The sequence below is a fragment of the Coregonus clupeaformis genome, chromosome 8, assembly GCF_020615455.1.
Source record: "Coregonus clupeaformis isolate EN_2021a chromosome 8, ASM2061545v1, whole genome shotgun sequence".
In the NCBI taxonomy this organism is placed as follows: Eukaryota; Metazoa; Chordata; class Actinopteri; order Salmoniformes; family Salmonidae; genus Coregonus; species Coregonus clupeaformis.
The window spans coordinates 10,829,709-10,847,122 of record NC_059199.1 but is presented as its reverse complement, the minus strand read 5'-3'; the positions used below and the strand labels follow the sequence as shown (position 1 = coordinate 10,847,122).

The 17,414-nt window shown below is 45.2% G+C and overlaps 1 protein-coding gene across 1 annotated transcript in view; it reads right to left on the bottom strand.

Annotated features, from left to right (window-relative positions):
• Positions 1-17,414, bottom strand: part of LOC121571085 (VPS10 domain-containing receptor SorCS2-like) — a 362,777-nt gene that overhangs the window by 50,456 nt on the left and 294,907 nt on the right. Inside the window, exons 4-7 of the mRNA XM_041882340.2 lie at positions 17,005-17,169; positions 14,695-14,768; positions 9,582-9,646; positions 4,533-4,651 (exon numbers count right to left, since the gene is read on the bottom strand). Coding sequence (XP_041738274.2) covers positions 4,533-4,651; positions 9,582-9,646; positions 14,695-14,768; positions 17,005-17,169 — 423 coding nt within the window. The remainder of the gene's footprint in view (positions 1-4,532; positions 4,652-9,581; positions 9,647-14,694; positions 14,769-17,004; positions 17,170-17,414) is intronic.

Sequence of the window (17,414 nt, the reverse complement as noted above, 5' to 3'; positions counted from 1 at the left end):
GCATCACTGGAGGCATCAATTGAGTCGGTCTCCGCGTGTATGGGGGGTGGGACAAAGGAGCTATCTAAGGCAGGTTTAGCTGGGCTGGGGGATCTACAGTGAAATAGTATAATTAGAAATAACCGAAACAACAATAAGCTAACCATGTTTGGGCTGAGGCTAAACATAAACAGGATGTAGTACCGTAAAAAGGAACAGTCCAGCAGACATCAGCTGTATAGCTGAGTTATCATAAGGTCCGGTGAACAGCAATAGGATAGTTCGGAGGCTGCTAAAGCACTAGCGAGTAAGAGGCCACGGCTAGCGTGTGCTAGCGGGCCGGGGCTAGCAGATGGAATCTTCGTGGTCGACGTCGTAACCACATCAGACGATTTCGTCGGCAGACCAGTCGTGTAGGATCGGCGGGGCTCCGTGTCAACACTAGGTGGTCCCATCCGGTTGACAGAGAGGTAGATAGCCGGGAGATGGGCCTAGCTCAGGATGATTAGCCAGACCACAGCGTCCATTTTGTTGCAGCTAGCTGGTAGCGATGAATCCGGAGTTAAAGGTCCAGTGATTCAGTGATTCCGGCAGAAAAACTGATATGGTCGATAACGCGCTGTGCAGACTGGCCGAATATCCGGTGATTAATGTCCAGTGATTAAATTAATCCCGCAGAAAAAAAATTCCAATGTTCTGGGTGAAATACCGCTAACTGTGGCTAATAGCAGGTAGCTAGTTAGCTGGCTAGCTAGTTTCAACTGGAGATTCTAGATAAAAAGGTAAGTCAATAATAGAATCCGTTCCACATTGAGTGAGGCGGGTTGCAGGAAAGTATATTTTGTAGAAGGATGAAAAGTCTGATAGGGAAATATGTACGAAAAATACAAAAAAACAGGGTATTTACAGGCTATTTACAGACACACGACAAAAACAGAACTGCACTACTACGCCATCTTGGATCTGTCAATTATAGCTATTATAGCTACTATTACAATATAGCTACTATTATAGCTACTACTAAAGCTACTATCATAGCTACTATTACACTATAGCTACTATTATAGCTGTCACACCCTGGCTCTGGGACTCATTATGTTGAGCCAGGGTGTGTTCATTCTATGTGTGTATTTCTATGTTGGTATTCTGTTGTGTTGATTTCTATGTTTTGCCTGAGTGACTCCCAATCAGAGGCAACGAGTGTCAGCTGTTGGCTGGTTGTCTCTGATTGGGAGCCATATTTAAACTATATGTTTTTCCCTTTGGGTTTGTGGGTTTTTGTTCCGTGTTCGGTCATTGATACCGTGGACGTCACGAGTCGTGTTTTGTTTTGTATTTTGATGCTTTAACTAATTAAAGTATGTTTGTTCATCACGCTGCGCCTTGGTCTACTCCTTACCTCGACCGTGACAGAAAAACCCACCCGCCAATGACCAAGCAGCGTGTCCAGGGGCAGCTCTTGGGCTGGACATGGGAGGAAGCGCCGGGAGAAGAGACGGTGGAGGCGCGCCGTAGAGAGGAGCTACGGCGTGATCAGGGTCGTCGTCGGACGGTCGTGAGGCAACCCCAGAAAAATTTTAGGGGGGCACACGGCATGGGACGACGGGGCTGACGGAGGAGAAAAAGGGGGCGGATCCAGAAGGCCACCAGGCCAGGGGTACACCGCCCTGTACGTCCCTGTGCGGATGCCTCACACAGAGTGTGTGAGGGTAGGCATTCAGCCAGGACGGGTGGTGGCCGCTCTTCACTCCAGGCCTCCTATCCGTCTCCACAGCCCGGTTCAGCCTGTCCCTGCTCCACGCACCAAGCCTACGGTGTGCGTCGCCAGCCCAGTCCGGCCTGTCCCTGCTCCACGCACCAAGCCTACGGTGTGCGTCGACAGCCCAGCCCGGCCTGTCCCTGCTCCACGCACCAAGCCTACGGTGTGCGTCGACAGCCCAGCCCGGCCTGTCCCTGCTCCACGCACCAAGCCTACGGTGTGCGTCGACAGCCCAGCCCGGCCTGTCCCTGCTCCACGCACTAAACCTACGGTGCGCGTCGCCAGCCCGGTCCGGCCTGTTCCTGCCACCCGCACCAAGTCTACGGTGCGCATCGCCAGCCCGACCCGGCCTGTTCCTGCCACTCGCACCAAACCTACGGTGCGCGTCGCCAGCCCGGTCCGGCCTGTTCCTGCCACCCGCACCAAGTCTACGGTGCGCGTCGCCAGCCCGACCCGGCCTGTTCCTGCCACTCGCACCAAACCTACGGTGCGCGTCGCCAGCCTGGTCCGGCCTGTTCCTGCCACTCGCACTAAGCCAGGGGTGCGAGAAGTCAGCCTGGTAAGGCCCGTCCCTCTTCCACGCACCAAGCCAGGGGTGCGAGTCGTCAGCCTGGTAAGGCCCGTCCCTCTTCCACGCACCAAGCCAGGGGTGCGAGTCGTCAGCCTGGTAAGGCCCGTTCCTCCTCCACGCACAAAGCCAGGGGTGCGCGTCGTCAGCCTGGTAAGGCCCGTCCCTCCTCCACGCACCAAGCCAGGGGTGCGAGTCGTCAGCCTGGTAAGGCCCGTCCCTCTTCCACGCACCAAGCCAGGGGTGCGAGTCGTCAGCCTGGTAAGGATCGCTCCTGTTAAGTCCAGTCCTGCTCCAGCCGGCGGGGCCAGACTGGACCAGGGGCACTATGGGGGGTGTATTGGAGGGTGGTGGTCAAGGCCGGAGCCAGAGCCGCCGCCGAGGAGGTACGCCCGCCCAGCCCTCCCCTGTTTTGTTTAGTTGAGGCGCGGTCGCAGTCCGCGCCTTTAGGGGGGGGTACTGTCACACCCTGGCTCTGGGACTCATTATGTTGAGCCAGGGTGTGTTCATTCTATGTGTGTATTTCTATGTTGGTATTCTGTTGTGTTGATTTCTATGTTTTGCCTGAGTGACTCCCAATCAGAGGCAACGAGTGTCAGCTGTTGGCTGGTTGTCTCTGATTGGGAGCCATATTTAAACTGTATGTTTTTCCCTTTGGGTTTGTGGGTTTTTGTTCCGTGTTCGGTCATTGATACCGTGGACGTCACGAGTCGTGTTTTGTTTTGTATTTTGATGCTTTAACTAATTAAAGTATGTTTGTTCATCACGCTGCGCCTTGGTCTACTCCTTACCTCGACCGTGACAATAGCTACTACAATAGCTACTATTATAGATACTATTACAGTATAGCTACTATTGTAGCTACTACTATAGCTACTATTATAGATACTATTATAGCTACTATTACAGTATAGCTACTATTATAGCTACTACTAAAGCTACTATTATAGCTACTATTACAGTATAGTTACTACTAAAGCTACTTTTATAGCTACTATTACAGTATAGCTACTATTATAGCTACTACTAAAGCTACTATTATAGATACTATTACACTATAGCTACTATTATAGCTACTACTAAAGCTACTATTATAGATACTATTACACTATCGCTACTATTATAGCTACTAATATAGCTACTATTATAGCTACTATTATAGATACTACTATAGCTACTACTAAAGCTACTATTATAGCTACTATTACAGTATAGCTACTACTATAGCTACTACTAAAGCTACTATTATAGCTACTAATATAGCTACTACTATAGCTACTATTATAGCTACTATTACAGTATAGCTACTACTATAGCTACTACTAAAGCTACTATTATAGCTACTACTATAGCTACTACTAAAGCTACTATTATAGCTACTATTACAGTATAGCTACTATTATAGATACTACTATAGCTACTACTAAAGCCACTATTATAGCTACTATTACAGTATAGCTACTATTATAGCTACTATTACACTAAGCTACTATTATAGCTACTACTATAGCTACTACTAAAGCTACTATTATAGCTACTATTACAGTATGGCTACTATTATAGCTACTACTAAAGCTACTATTATAGCTACTATTACAGTATAGCTACTACTATAGCTACTATTATAGCTACTATTATAGCTACTATTATAGATACTACTATAGCTACTACTAAAGCTACTATTATAGCTACTATTACAGTATAGCTACTACTATAGCTACTATTATAGCTACTATTACAGTATAGCTACTACTATAATTACTATTATAGCTACTATTATAGCTATAGCTAGGCCTACTATTGACAATGGGAGCTCCATCCTATGGCGTGTAATGTCCTTAAAGCAACCATTTCTTTATATCTGAATGCCAAAGGGTGTAGATTAAGAGAGGGAAATTTCAATCATTAGGATGTCATTAGGATTTTATGCGGTGGTACATATGGTTGATTTTATCTATGATTGCATGTTTCTGTATGTAATTGTAATGTATCTGTCTACGTCTGTATTTTGTTTGGCTGAAACATTCCCCCCCCCTGCTGCTGTCTTGGACCAGGTCTCTCTTGAAAAATAAATGTTATCACAATGAGTCTAACCTGGATAAATACAGGTGAAATAAAATCAAGCAAGCTGCCAACGGAGGTAGTCTATACCATTGTGGCACATTATAACCAAACAATCATGAAGACATCTCACAACAACAAAGGGTTTTATAAATTTGTCTCTACCTTGACAAAGATGTAGTCGTCCTGGACAGAGAGAGAATTGTGGTCGATCTTCCCCAGGAACTGAGCCGTCACCATCTTGTCTGAGCAGTTCTGGATCAGACAAGTTACATACAGGTACCCTGGGGAGAGAAAAATGAGAGTGCAACTTTTAGAGGAGTCGTATTCAAAGCCCCCCCCCCACACACACACACACACACACCCCCAGAATACACATTATTGTAGGGGACAATGAACCTTTTTTTCCCCAAAGATATATTTTATTGCGTAACTATATTTATTGGTTTCATTTAATTTTAATAAGAGATGAAAATGCAATGAATGTAATGTTATTTGTTGATGTAAAAATCTAAATGTACGAATTTTAAGGTTGTTTCATTACATTTGGGGTGGGGTGAGGTAACGCTAAACCGTATTGAATTTCACACACAGCAGCTACACTACCGGTCAAAAGTTTTAGAACACCTTCTCATTGAAGGGTTTTTCTTTATTTGTACTATTTTCTACATAGTAGAATAATAGTGAAGACATCAAAACTATGAAATAACACATATGGAATCATGTAGTAACCAAAAAAGTGTTAAACAAATCAAAATATATTTCAGATTCTTCAAATAGCCAACCTTTGCCTTGATGACAGCTTTGCACACTCTTGGGATTCTCTCAACCAGCTTCACCTGGAATGCTTTTCCAACAGTCTTGAAGGACTTCCCACATATGCTGAGCACTTGTTGGCTGCTTTTCCTTCACTATGCGGTCCGACTCATCCCAAACCATCTCAATTTGGTTGGATTGTGGAGGCCAGGTCATCTGATGCAGCACTACATCACTCTCCTTCTTGGTAAAATAGCCCTTACACAGCCTGGAGGTGTGTTGGGTCATTGTCCTGTTGAACATAAATGATAGTCCCACTAAGCCCAAACCAGATGGGATGGCGTATCGCTGCAGAATGTTGTGGTAGCCATGCTTATTAAGTGTGCCTTGAATTCTAAATAAATCACAGACAGTGTCACCAGCAAAGCACCCCCACACCATAACACCTCCTCCTCCATGCTTTACGGTGGGAAATACACATGCAGAGATCATCCGTTCACCCACACCGCGTCTCACAAAGACACAGCGGTTGGAAACAAAAATCTCAAATTTGGACTCCAGATCAAAGAACACATTTCCACCGGTCTAATGTCCATTGCTTGTGTTTCTTGGCCCAAGCAAGTCTCTTCTTCTTATTGGTGTCCTTTAGTAGTGGTTTCTTTGCAGCAATTCGACCATGAAGGCCTGATTCACACAGTCTCCTCTGAACAGTTGATGTTGAGATGTGTCTGTTACTTGAACTCTGTGAAGCATTTATTTTTGCTGCAATTTCTGAGGCTGGTAACTCTAATGAACTTATCCTCTGCAGTAGAGGTAACTCTGGGTCTTCCATTCCTGTGGCGTTCCTCATGAGAGCCTGTTTCATCATAGTGCAAGATGGTTTTTGCGACTGCACTTGAAGAAACTTTCAAAGTTCTTGACATTTTCCGAATTGACTGACCTTCATGTCTTAAAATAATGATTGACTGTCGTTTCCTTTTTGCTTATTTGAGCTGTTCTTGCCATAATATGGACTTGGTCTTTTACCAAATAGGGCTATCTTCTGTATACCCACCCCCTACCATGTCACAACACAACTGATTGGCTCAAACACATTAAGAAGGAAAGAAATTCCAGAAATTAACTTTTAAGACGGTACACCTGTTAATTGAAATGCATTCCAGGTGACTACCTCATGAAGCTGGTTGAGAGAATGCCAAGAGTGTGCAAAGCTGTCATCAAGGCAAAGGGTGGCTATTTGAAGAATCTCAAATATAAAATATATTTTGATTTGTTTAACACTTTTTTGGTTACTACATGATTCCATTTGTGTTATTTCATAGTTTTTATGTCTTCACTATTATTATACGATGTAGAAAATAATAAAAACTAAGATAAACCCTTGAATGAGTAGGTGTGTTCTAGAACTTTTGACCGGTAGTGTACATCAGCAACAACTGTAGTAGGGAGATGACAAGCTAGCAATGGAGGAAAATGCATACACTCCAAAACACCCAAAAAATCTAACTTCTACCGCTGAAGTAAAATCTCAAAACCTGGGTGTTCGAGTTCTGTTTTTCTCTGTTGTTTAGTATTGTTTAACTTTTGTTTTAATCTGTCTGGCTAACAAATGGACTGGCTAATTTATTGAAATGCCCAGACGGTTAATCAAAACAGCATATGTGAAAAACTCATTAAAAGGCAAGATTTTACTGAGTTACATAAAAGGAAATGAGTCAATTGAAATAAATAAATTAGGCACTAATTTATGGATTTCATATGACTCGGCAGAGGTGCTGCCATGGGTGGGCCACTTGGGAGCCAGACCAACCCACTGGGGAGCCAGGCCCAGTCAATCAGAATTCGTTTTTCCCCACAAAATGACCCCCCCCCCCCAGACGAATAAGCCGGAAGGACTTACTGCCAAATTCTCTAAAATGACGTTGGAGGCGGCTTATGGTACAGAGATAAGGACATTCAATTCCCTGACAACCGCTCTGTTGGACATTCCTAAACAAATTTGTGCACAAAGTTTGAGAGAAATAAACTTTTTGTGCGTATGGAAAATGTCTGGGATCTCTTATTTCAGCTCATGAAACATAGGACCAACACTTTACATGTTACGTTTATATTTTTGTTCAGCGTAGTAAAACTCTCATATTTAGTCTTCAATATCAATGCTATTTACAGAATAGATCAGGTAGACTTAGTCTGAGCTGTTGCAGGCTGAGGGCCCCTTTAACCAGTAAAGACAGCCTCATCCTTTAATCTCACTGATTGACTTTTAAGCTAAAATGAAACAAATGATGGAAGGTCTATTTGAGTTCTTCAGAATAGAAACCAGATAATAAGCCTATGCCATTGCGTGCCCTGTGCCCACAAATGTGGGTTTCTTTATATGTGTGGTATGATTGGATAAGCGTTCAATTCCAACTTGTGACATATTCACTCAGCAGACAGCAGACATACCTGCTACACTCTCTCTACAATGACTGGGGAGGCTGACATGGAAATACCTATGTATTGCCTTACCTCCATAACTTACTACATTCGCACACACTGTATATATATATTTTCTGTTGTATTTTTGACTTTATGTTTTGTTTACCCCGCTGTGTTGTTGTTGTTTTTATCGCACTGCTTTGCTTTATCTTGGCCAGGTCGCAGTTGTAAATGAGAACTTGTTCTCAACTGGCTTACCTGGTTAAATAAAGGTGAAATAAATAAAAATATATATAAAAGAAAGACTGCAAAACAACTGAAAATTATGACTTGGGAAAAAATGAGCAGTTGGAAACTAAAACGAAAGGAAAAAATACGGAAAATAATATTTTTGTCCCTACGGCACATTCTATCTATTAACATTCACTCTACTAACACATACAAGACCACCATAGTTACCAACATTAATGATGTGGATATTGTGAAAGATTGGGTGACATTAAGAGGAGATGCTAAATAGAGTTAAACCTGGTTAACCTGTTTATGTGAGTCTGTGTACACGTGTTCAGTGTGTTGCTTCATCTGGATGTGTGAGAAGATGACAGTGTGTCCATGTGTCTGCATTAGCACCCCTTACCACTACTCACATCAATCTCCCTAAAGACACACACAGACCCTGCCAGCCTCCCAGTCAGCCTGCCTCATCCATCAACCCTCCAGCCCTACCTCCCATCTTCCTCCTCATCACTCACCATCCCTGGGCATAGACCCTAGGCAAGTCCCAAGCTTGTGTGCTGGCCTAGGCCTCTCTCTGGGGATCAGGTAGACTGAGTGACCAGGCCACCAGACCGCCCTCCATCCCCCCTGGTACCTGCCATCGTTTAACCTTGACAGGATCCATGGTGACGGGAGGGGCGCAGGGGGAACAGCTTGGCCTGGCATGCCTGGTCGCCCAGGCCCTTCTAACCCATCCGTCTGGAAGTGTGAGCTGCCATGCGATGGAGAGGTGGGGGAGGGTGGGGGAGAGAAGGACCATGTGGCTCTGCCTAGCCCAGGGAAGAGCTCTCCTGCCTGGGCAGCTGGGCCAGACAGACAGCCTCTCTGGTTCTCTGAAAAAACACGGCCCAGGCTTGTTCCGGATGACAGTTTCCAGACTCTAACTGCATGTTCGGTTCCCCATCAGAAAGTATAGACACGCCTATGGGATTTGGGAGTTGTTTCTCACTTTTTGGGGGTGAATGATTCGTTTTAAGTGACTTCATTTCAGGGGAGATGTGTTGAGTAACAACACCTAACATGTCCTCTCCTTCTTTTCCTGTCTTCCAGTCTCAGTCTGTATTATTCTCCTGGTCTACACCGTGGGATTATGGGTTGTCAAAGTGTACAGAGCGGGAAGACATGACTCAGCATTCTAAAGCAAAACGCACATACATTCTAACACAGGCATGCAGACACGCACGCACACACACACACACACACACATGCACGCACACACACACACACACACACACACACACACACACACACACACACACACACACACACACACACACACACCCTCCACTCTACACACTGACTCCCCCCTCACTCCCCCTGACTTCCTTTCTCCCCCCTGACTCCCCCCACACTCCCACCCTGACTCCCCCCTTACTCCCCCCTGACTTCTCCCTGCCTCCACCATGACTTCTCTACAAGGTCAACCCATCACCCCCTTCATTACCTGAGTCTACACTGGGGTTTCAGACTGGACATGTAACCCAGGAGGCAGATGAGGGATAGACCAATGAGAGGAGAAGGAGAGGGAGAGAGAGAGAGGTGATTGGTGCCTGCGGAAGTTGAATGAGGAGGTGAGAGCGTTGAACAGACAGTTGTCTTGATGGAAGAGGAGTAAAATGGGGGTGTTAATGTGTGTTCAGGGGATTCTAGAGGAAGTAGGTGTACAAACATCGTAACAGTGTATAGTCCGTGAGAAAGGGGGTAAAGATGTAGTTCACAGGAAATCCATACGTACATGCATGCACATTGAAAGAACCATACCTCCACTTGTGTCCTGCATCTCCATATGCACCAAGTCAGGGTCCACATCTACATCAGCCACAGACCTGAGACAAAGGAGGCTAGTATTAAAGTTGGAAGAACATAACTGAACTTCTTGTGCACTTCACCCCCCCTTGCTCTCTCTCTCTCTCTTCCCCCTCTCTCTCTCCCTCTCTCTCTTCCCCCTCTCTCTCCCTCTCTCTCTTCTCCCTCTCTCTCTCCCTCTCTCCCTCTCTCTCTTCCTCTCTCCCTCTCTCTCTTCCCCCCTCTCTCTCTCCCTCTCTCTCTTCCCCCTTCTCTCTCTCTCCCTCTCTCTCTTCCCCCCTCTCTCGCTCTCTCTCCCTCTCACTCTTCCCCCCCTCTCTCTCCCCTCTTACCTCACCCCTCTCTCTCTGATTAGAAGTCAGTAGTGAAGTCTGTGAAATCTCCACAGCTCTAAATATATAGGTTAACTATATAAAACCTCCATTACGCTCCCTATAAAGAGCCTTTATGAGCAATTAGCAAGCTGTGGAAGAGAGGGAGAGAAGGAAGGAGGGAGGTAGGGAAAGAGGAAAGGAGGGCGGGAGGGAGAGAGAACACAACTCCTTCTTGTATTCTATCAAACTTTTGCCGTATATCAGTATTCTACTCACATAGTTTGGCATTCTCTGAGATGTTCTTGCCGTCTGCTCTTGGCCATTAACACCATACGAGCCACAAGTTCACTAAACCTGTAACCAATTCACCCCTGTTCTATTTCATGGGATAGCCACTAGCCAGCAACTACCTCTAAACCCAACTCTGAGTAGAGAAACAGAGTCGTATAAAGCACCAGTGTCTGTGGCATCCATCTTGTCGGACGGACCACCCCGTCAGATAGTAGCTGACTAGCGCTTTCAAGTGAACTTGATTTATCAGGATTGGCTTCAAGACCATTATTCTCTTCCGCAGGGAGAATTAGGCTATTACACCCCCAACAATCAGTTAATTCTGGCCTATCGGAAAGCATGGATGCTTTCAGAGGCTTTTTAAGGTCCAGGCGTTATTTCCTGTCAGATCATGTGGTCAGAAAGAACTCCCAGCCCTAATGTGTTCTAAGAACTCCCAGCCCTAATGTGTTCTAGTTAGAGACAACAACAAAAATATTGACCCTATGACTTGAGCAGGACCAACTAGGCCCTAGGCATATAACTATTGTGTCTCTGTTAGCATTTTGTTCCATATGTTCAAATGCAATGCATAGTGAAATGTGAGGAAATTGCCTCTAAGGCCAGATCTCGAATCAGTTTGACATCTTAACTATTAGTGGGCAAGGGTCTGGATTTGGTTGGGTAATCTGATCCTAGATCTGTTATCAGACAACTTCTGCTTGACTAGTGAGATGTTCTTTACCTCAGGCCGGAGTGTTTTTAATGCTCTAGCTTGGGATGATTTGTGTGTTGGGATTGGACAGATAAATCAAGGGTGTCCTGATTTCAATACTACTGGCTTCATAACCAATGATCTGGAACCAGCCATTGTGAAGCCAATCATTTCTCTGAGAGGAGAAAACAGCAGGCAGACACGGTCTGGATACATGACCTTCTGCTCAGAACAGGAGAGAGGGGATGGAGAGAAAATAGATGCAGAAGGGGAGAAGAGATAAAGCTTCAAATCAAATCAAATCAAATCAAATCAAATTGTATTGGCCACATGCGCCGAATACAACAGGTGCAGACATTACAGTGAAATGCTTACTTACAGCCCTTAACCAACAGTGCATTTATTTTTAATAAAAAAGTAAAATTAAAACAACAACAAAAAAGTGTTGAGAAAAAAAGAGCAGAAGTAAAATAAAATAACAGTAGGGAGGCTATACATACAGGGGGGTACCGGTGCAGAGTCAATGTGCGGGGGCACCGGCTAGTTGAGGTAGTTGAAGTAATATGTACATGTGGGTAGAGTTAAAGTGACTATGCATAAATAATTAACAGAGTAGCAGCAGCGTAAAAAGATGGGGGTGGGGGGGGCAGTGCAAATAGTCCGGGTAGCCATGATTAGCTGTTCAGTAGTCTTATGGCTTGGGGGTAGAAGCTGTTGAGAAGTCTTTTGGACCTAGACTTGGCACTCCGGTACCGCTTGCCGTGCGGTAGCAGAGAGAACAGTCTATGACTAGGGTGGCTGGAGTCATTGACAATTTTGAGGGCCTTCCTCTGACACCGCCTGGTATAGAGGTCCTGGATGGCAGGAAGCTTGGCCCCAGTGATGTACTGGGCCGTACACACTACCCTCTGTAGTGCCTTGCGGTCGGAGGCCAAGCAGTTGCCATACCAGGCGGTGATGCAACCAGTCAGGATGCTCTCGATGGTGCAGCTGTAGAATTTTTTGAGGATCTGAGGACCCATGCCGAATCTTTTCAGTCTCCTGAGGGGGAATAGGCTTTGTTGTGCCCTCTTCACGACTGCCTTGGTGTGTTTGGACCATGATAGTTCGTTGGTGATGTGGACACCAAGGAACTTGAAGCTCTCAACCTGTTCCACTACAGACCCGTCGATGAGAATGGGGGTGTGCTCAGTCCTCTTTTTTTTCCTGTAGTCCACAATCATCTCCTTTGTCTTGGTCACGTTGAGGGAGAGGTTGTTATCCTGGCACCACAAGGCCAGGTCTCTGACCTCCTCCCTATAGGCTGTCTCATCGTTGTCGGTGATCAGGCCTACCACTGTTGTGTCATCGGCAAACTTAATGATGGTGTTGGAGTCGTGCCTGGCCATGCAGTCATGGGTGAACAGGGAGTACAGGAGGGGACTGAGCACGCACCCCTGAGGGGCCCCCGTGTTGAGGATCAGTGTGGCAGATGTGTTGTTACCTACCCTTACCACCTGGGGGTGGCCCGTCAGGAAGTCCAGGATCCAGTTGCAGAGGGAGGTGTTTAGTCCCAGGATCCTTAGCTTAGTGATGAGCTTTGAGGGCACTATGGTGTTGAATGCTGAGCTGTAGTCAATGAATAGCATTCTCACGTAGGTGTTCCTCTTGTCCAGGTGGGAAAGTGCAGTGTGGAGTGCAATAGAGATTGCATCATCTGTGGATCTGTTGGGGCGGTATGCAAATTGGAGTGGGTCTAGGGTTTCTGGGATAATGGTGTTGATGTGAGCCATGACCAGCCTTTCAAAGCACTTCATGGCTACAGACGTCAGTGCTACGGGTCGGTAGTCATTTAGGCAGGTTATCTTAGTGTCCTTGGGCACGGGGACTATGGTGGTCTGCTTGAAACATGTTGGTATTACAGACTCAGTCAGGGACATGTTGAAAATGTCAGTGAAGACACTTGCCAGTTGGTCAGCACATGCTCAGAGTACACGTCCTGGTAATCCGTCTGGCCCTGTGGCCTTGTGAATGTTGACCTGCTTAAAAGTCTTACTCACATCGGCTATGGAGAGCGTGATCACATAGTCATCCGGAACAACTGGTGCTCTCATGCATGCTTCAGTGTTGCTTGCCTCGAAGCAAGCATAGAAGTGGTTTAGCTCATCTGGTAGGCTTGTGTCACTGGGAAGCTCGCGGCTGTGCTTCCCTTTGTAGTCTGTAATAGTTTTCAAGCCCTGCCACATCCGACGAGCGTCAGAGCCGGTATAGTACGATTCAATCTTAGTCCTGTATTGACTCTTTGCCTGTTTGATGGTTCGTCGGAGGGCATAGCGGGATTTCTTATAAGCGTCCGGGTTAGAGTCCCGCTCCTTGAAAGCGGCAGCTCTACCCTTTAGCTCAGTGCGTATGTTTCCTGTAATCCATGGCTTCTGGTTGGGGTATGTACGTACGGTCACTGTGGGGACGACATCATCGATGCACTTATTGATGAAGCCAGTGACTGATGTGGTGTACTCCTCAATGCTATCTGAAGAATCCCGGAACATGTTCCAGTCTGTGCTAGCAAAACAGTCCTGTAGCTTAGCATCTGCGTCATCTGACAACTTTTTTATTAACCGAGTCACTGGTGCTTCCTGCTTTAGTTTTTGCTTATAAGCAGGAATCAGGAGGATAGAGTTATGGTCAGATTTGCCAAATGGAGGGCGAGGGAGAGCTTTGTATACGTCTCTGTGTGTGGAGTAAAGGTGGTCTAGAGTTTTTTTTCCTCTAGTTGCACATTTAACATGCTGGTAGAAATTAGGTAGAACGGATTTAAGTTTCCCTGCATTAAAGTCCCCGGCCACTAGGAGCGCTGCCTCTGGATGAGCGTTTTCCTGTTGACTTATGGCCTTATACAGCTCATTCAGTGCAATCTTAATGCCAGCATTGGTTTGTGGTGGTAAATAGACAGCTATGAAAAATATAGATGAAAACTCTCTTGGTAAACAGTGTGGTCTACAGCTTATCATAAGATACTCTACCTCAGGCGAGCAAAACCTTGAGACTTCCTTAGTATTTGATTTTGTGCACCAGCTGTTGTTTACAAATATACAAAGACCTCCACCCCTTGTCTTACCGGAGTCAGCCGTTCTATCCAGCCGATGTAGCGTATAGCTCGCTAGCTGTATGTTATCCATGTCGTCGTTCAGCCACGACTCGGTGAAACATAAGATATTACAGTTTTTAATGTCTCGTTGGTAGGATAACCGTAATCTTAGGTCATCCAATTTACTTTCCAATGATTGAAGATTGGCTAATAGGATTGATGGGAGCGGCAGTTTACTCACTCGCCGTCGGATCCTTACAAGGCACCCCGACCTACGTCCACGATATCTCTGTCTCTTCCTCATGCGAATGACGGGGATTTGGGCCTTGTCGGGTGTCTGTAGGATATCCACCTCGTAGAAGAAAAATAATTTGTCCAATACGAGGTGAGTAATCGCTGTCCTGATATCCAGAAGCTCTTTTTGGTTATAAGAGACGATGGCAGAAACATTATGTACAAAATAAATTACAAATAACGCGGAAAAACACACATAATAGTACAATTGGTTAGAGGGCTGTAAAACGGCAGCCATCTTCTCCGGCGCCTCAAGATAAAGCTTGAGGCAAAGAACTCTTCTCTCCTACCTAACCCATGAGATGTAAAACTCATAGCTATATTTTATGTTGTAACGGCAGAGTTACTGAAAAGGTAAAGCAAGTTAGAGAGATTAATTATAAGGACAGATTTGTGATGAGAACTTACCAGAATATTCTGTCCTTGGTTACTCGTTCCTGCATGAGAGTCCACTTCCGGCCCAAATCCATGGACACATAGAGCTGTGAAATAAACACAATCAACCTATCAAACAATGATATTACACAACGGTCATTTACTCAGTAGAAATGTCATGAATTTATATGAAAAAATGCCAGACAAACAGGATTTGTATGGGTATAGAGGTGAACTGGATGGTCGTCATAGATTTTCATGTCAGTATTGGAGATTGTGTCATCCCTGTACATCCCTCGGTGTGTGTAGTAAATTGTGAGGCTGTGTGTAGAAGAGTGTAAAGTCCAGTAAGTCAAGCAAGTAAATTGTACGGTTCACCTACCCCAGGCCAACCTCTATTAATCTTCGCTGGAGTGAATATGAGTGTGTGTGTGTGTGTGTGTGTGTGTGTGTGTCAGCATGTATGTGGTTGTAAGTGTGTGTGTGTGTGTGTGTGGTTGTAAGTGTATGTGTGTGTGTGTGTGTGTGTGTGTGGTTGTAAGTGTGTGTGTGTGTGTGCCTCTCTGTGTGTGTGTGTGTGTGTGTGTGTGTGTGTGTGTGTGTGTGTGTGTGTGTGTGTGTGTGTGTGTGTGTGTGTGTGTTTTGTTGTAATTGATCGGCTTCATAATGAAAATATATAGATTTTTCTCACAAGGTATCCCACCAGACATATGAACAGCACAAAAAATGATTTCACAACAGAGCCTGTACACATTCCCTGACTGCCACACACACACACGCACACACACACACACACGCACGCACGCACGCACACACACACACACACACACACACACACACACACACACACACACACACACACACACACACACACACACACACACACACACACACACACACACACACACACACACACACACACACACACACACACACACAGTGTATTGTAAGTGTGCATGCACTTACGAAACATGGAACCTCTCATTGAATTCCAGAGAGCCCCATTTAATCAGTATGATCAAACATAATGAAACTAGATTGCCAGAACTATGTTAAATCAAACCTGACCATAGCAACATCTTCAAAGAATAACCTTGATAGGAATCGCATGGGGCGATCTCACAAACAATATTTCCCTATAAACATAAACATATTAATATTAAACATTAACATATTAACGCAAAATATTTTTTTGCACTGTTAAATTACTTTTGCCTCTCCGTCTGTAGCCTGGCCACATGGAACAGATTAAAACCTAATTTAGCTTCATGTTTAATTAACTTTAAATTATTAAAGTGGAGTTCCCTCCATATGCTGTTTCTACTGTGACTGTCTGAGTTATCTGAGAAGAGATCGTAGAGGCAGCACATGCAGTGATGTCCCCAGACACTGGTCTAAGGACAGCTTTGCGCTTTCCTCCCATAATGGCTATGGTTGAGATTTGGGGAAGGTAAAACTGATCCTAAATCAGTGCCTTAGGGCAATTCTCTTTACCCACCTACTCCCGCTTCTCTGCACTGTAAGCTATAATAATATATCATCATTGCACCAACTATGAATAAAAAAAGCATTACGCTACTAAATCCTATATTTGCTACACTAGGTCTTTGCTGGGGGAAGGCTATCCTATCCTCCCAGTGAATTAATTAAGCAGTCAGGTCACCAGTGATACAAGTCAGTATTCGACGTCCATCCATGTCTGAGGACGTCGTGAGATTACGTGGAAACCGGCCACTAGGGGGCAACAGTGAGCGCTGTTACCTTCAAGTAGGTTTGGGTTTTACTAAGGCATTGTGAATGGGAATGGTGGAAAGGCGTAAGCATCTGCCTCTTATTCCAAAGGTTGCAAGTTGAAATCCAGCGATAGAAAGTTGTTTTTGACATTTTTGTTTTATGCCCATCCCAAACCTTAACCCTTACCTTCAATATTTTGAGTTAATGCCTAAACTTTTAAGATTTCGGACTTAATGCCTAAACTTAACCCTAACCTTAAATTTGTAGTTAACCTTAAACACATTTGCAACAAAGTTGAAATTTGACGTTTGAGAAACACGGATCAATTCTGACGTGAGACCGTGAGAGCTAGTTGGAATTAAGCAGCACAGTGAAAGGGAAGGGAAGGGAGGTAAATGTCGTGAAAATAGTCTCCTATGGGTTCATCTCTGTAATCATAAAATGCTCACGTTGGTAGTAAGTGGTTGTATTTACTAGGGCAAGCTTTTGATCGACTGTTTTGCAGCTGAGCGATGGTGATTTTCTTTAGGGGAATCTCCTCATAAAAGAACAACATACGTCTAGTATGAAACAATCGTACTGTGACATAGTTTGGTGATGGTGACCCACCTTGCCCTCCTTGCAGTAAGCCAGCACCTTGTCCTCCTCCTTAGGGTGGAAGAGGAGGGTCTCAGCAGTGAAGGAGAGGGGCTGGCTCTGGAAAGAGGAGCCCTCGTCTGTACTGATGAACAGCAACTGGTCCCGCTCGTTAATGGAAGAGCTCACCAGGATCACCTGACAGGGGAGAGGAGAGAGGTTAGAAGGCAGATAAGGATAAGGGATGTGGGGTAATTGTAATGTGGTAATGTCTGAATGGGGAGTAATGTAGTTGATGAATTGTAACGATTTCGGTCTGTCGGCAGTTTTATGGTACTTGTAGGGACAGACACACACACACACACACACACACACACACAGCACACACACACACACACACACACACACACACACACACACACACACACACACACACACACCAT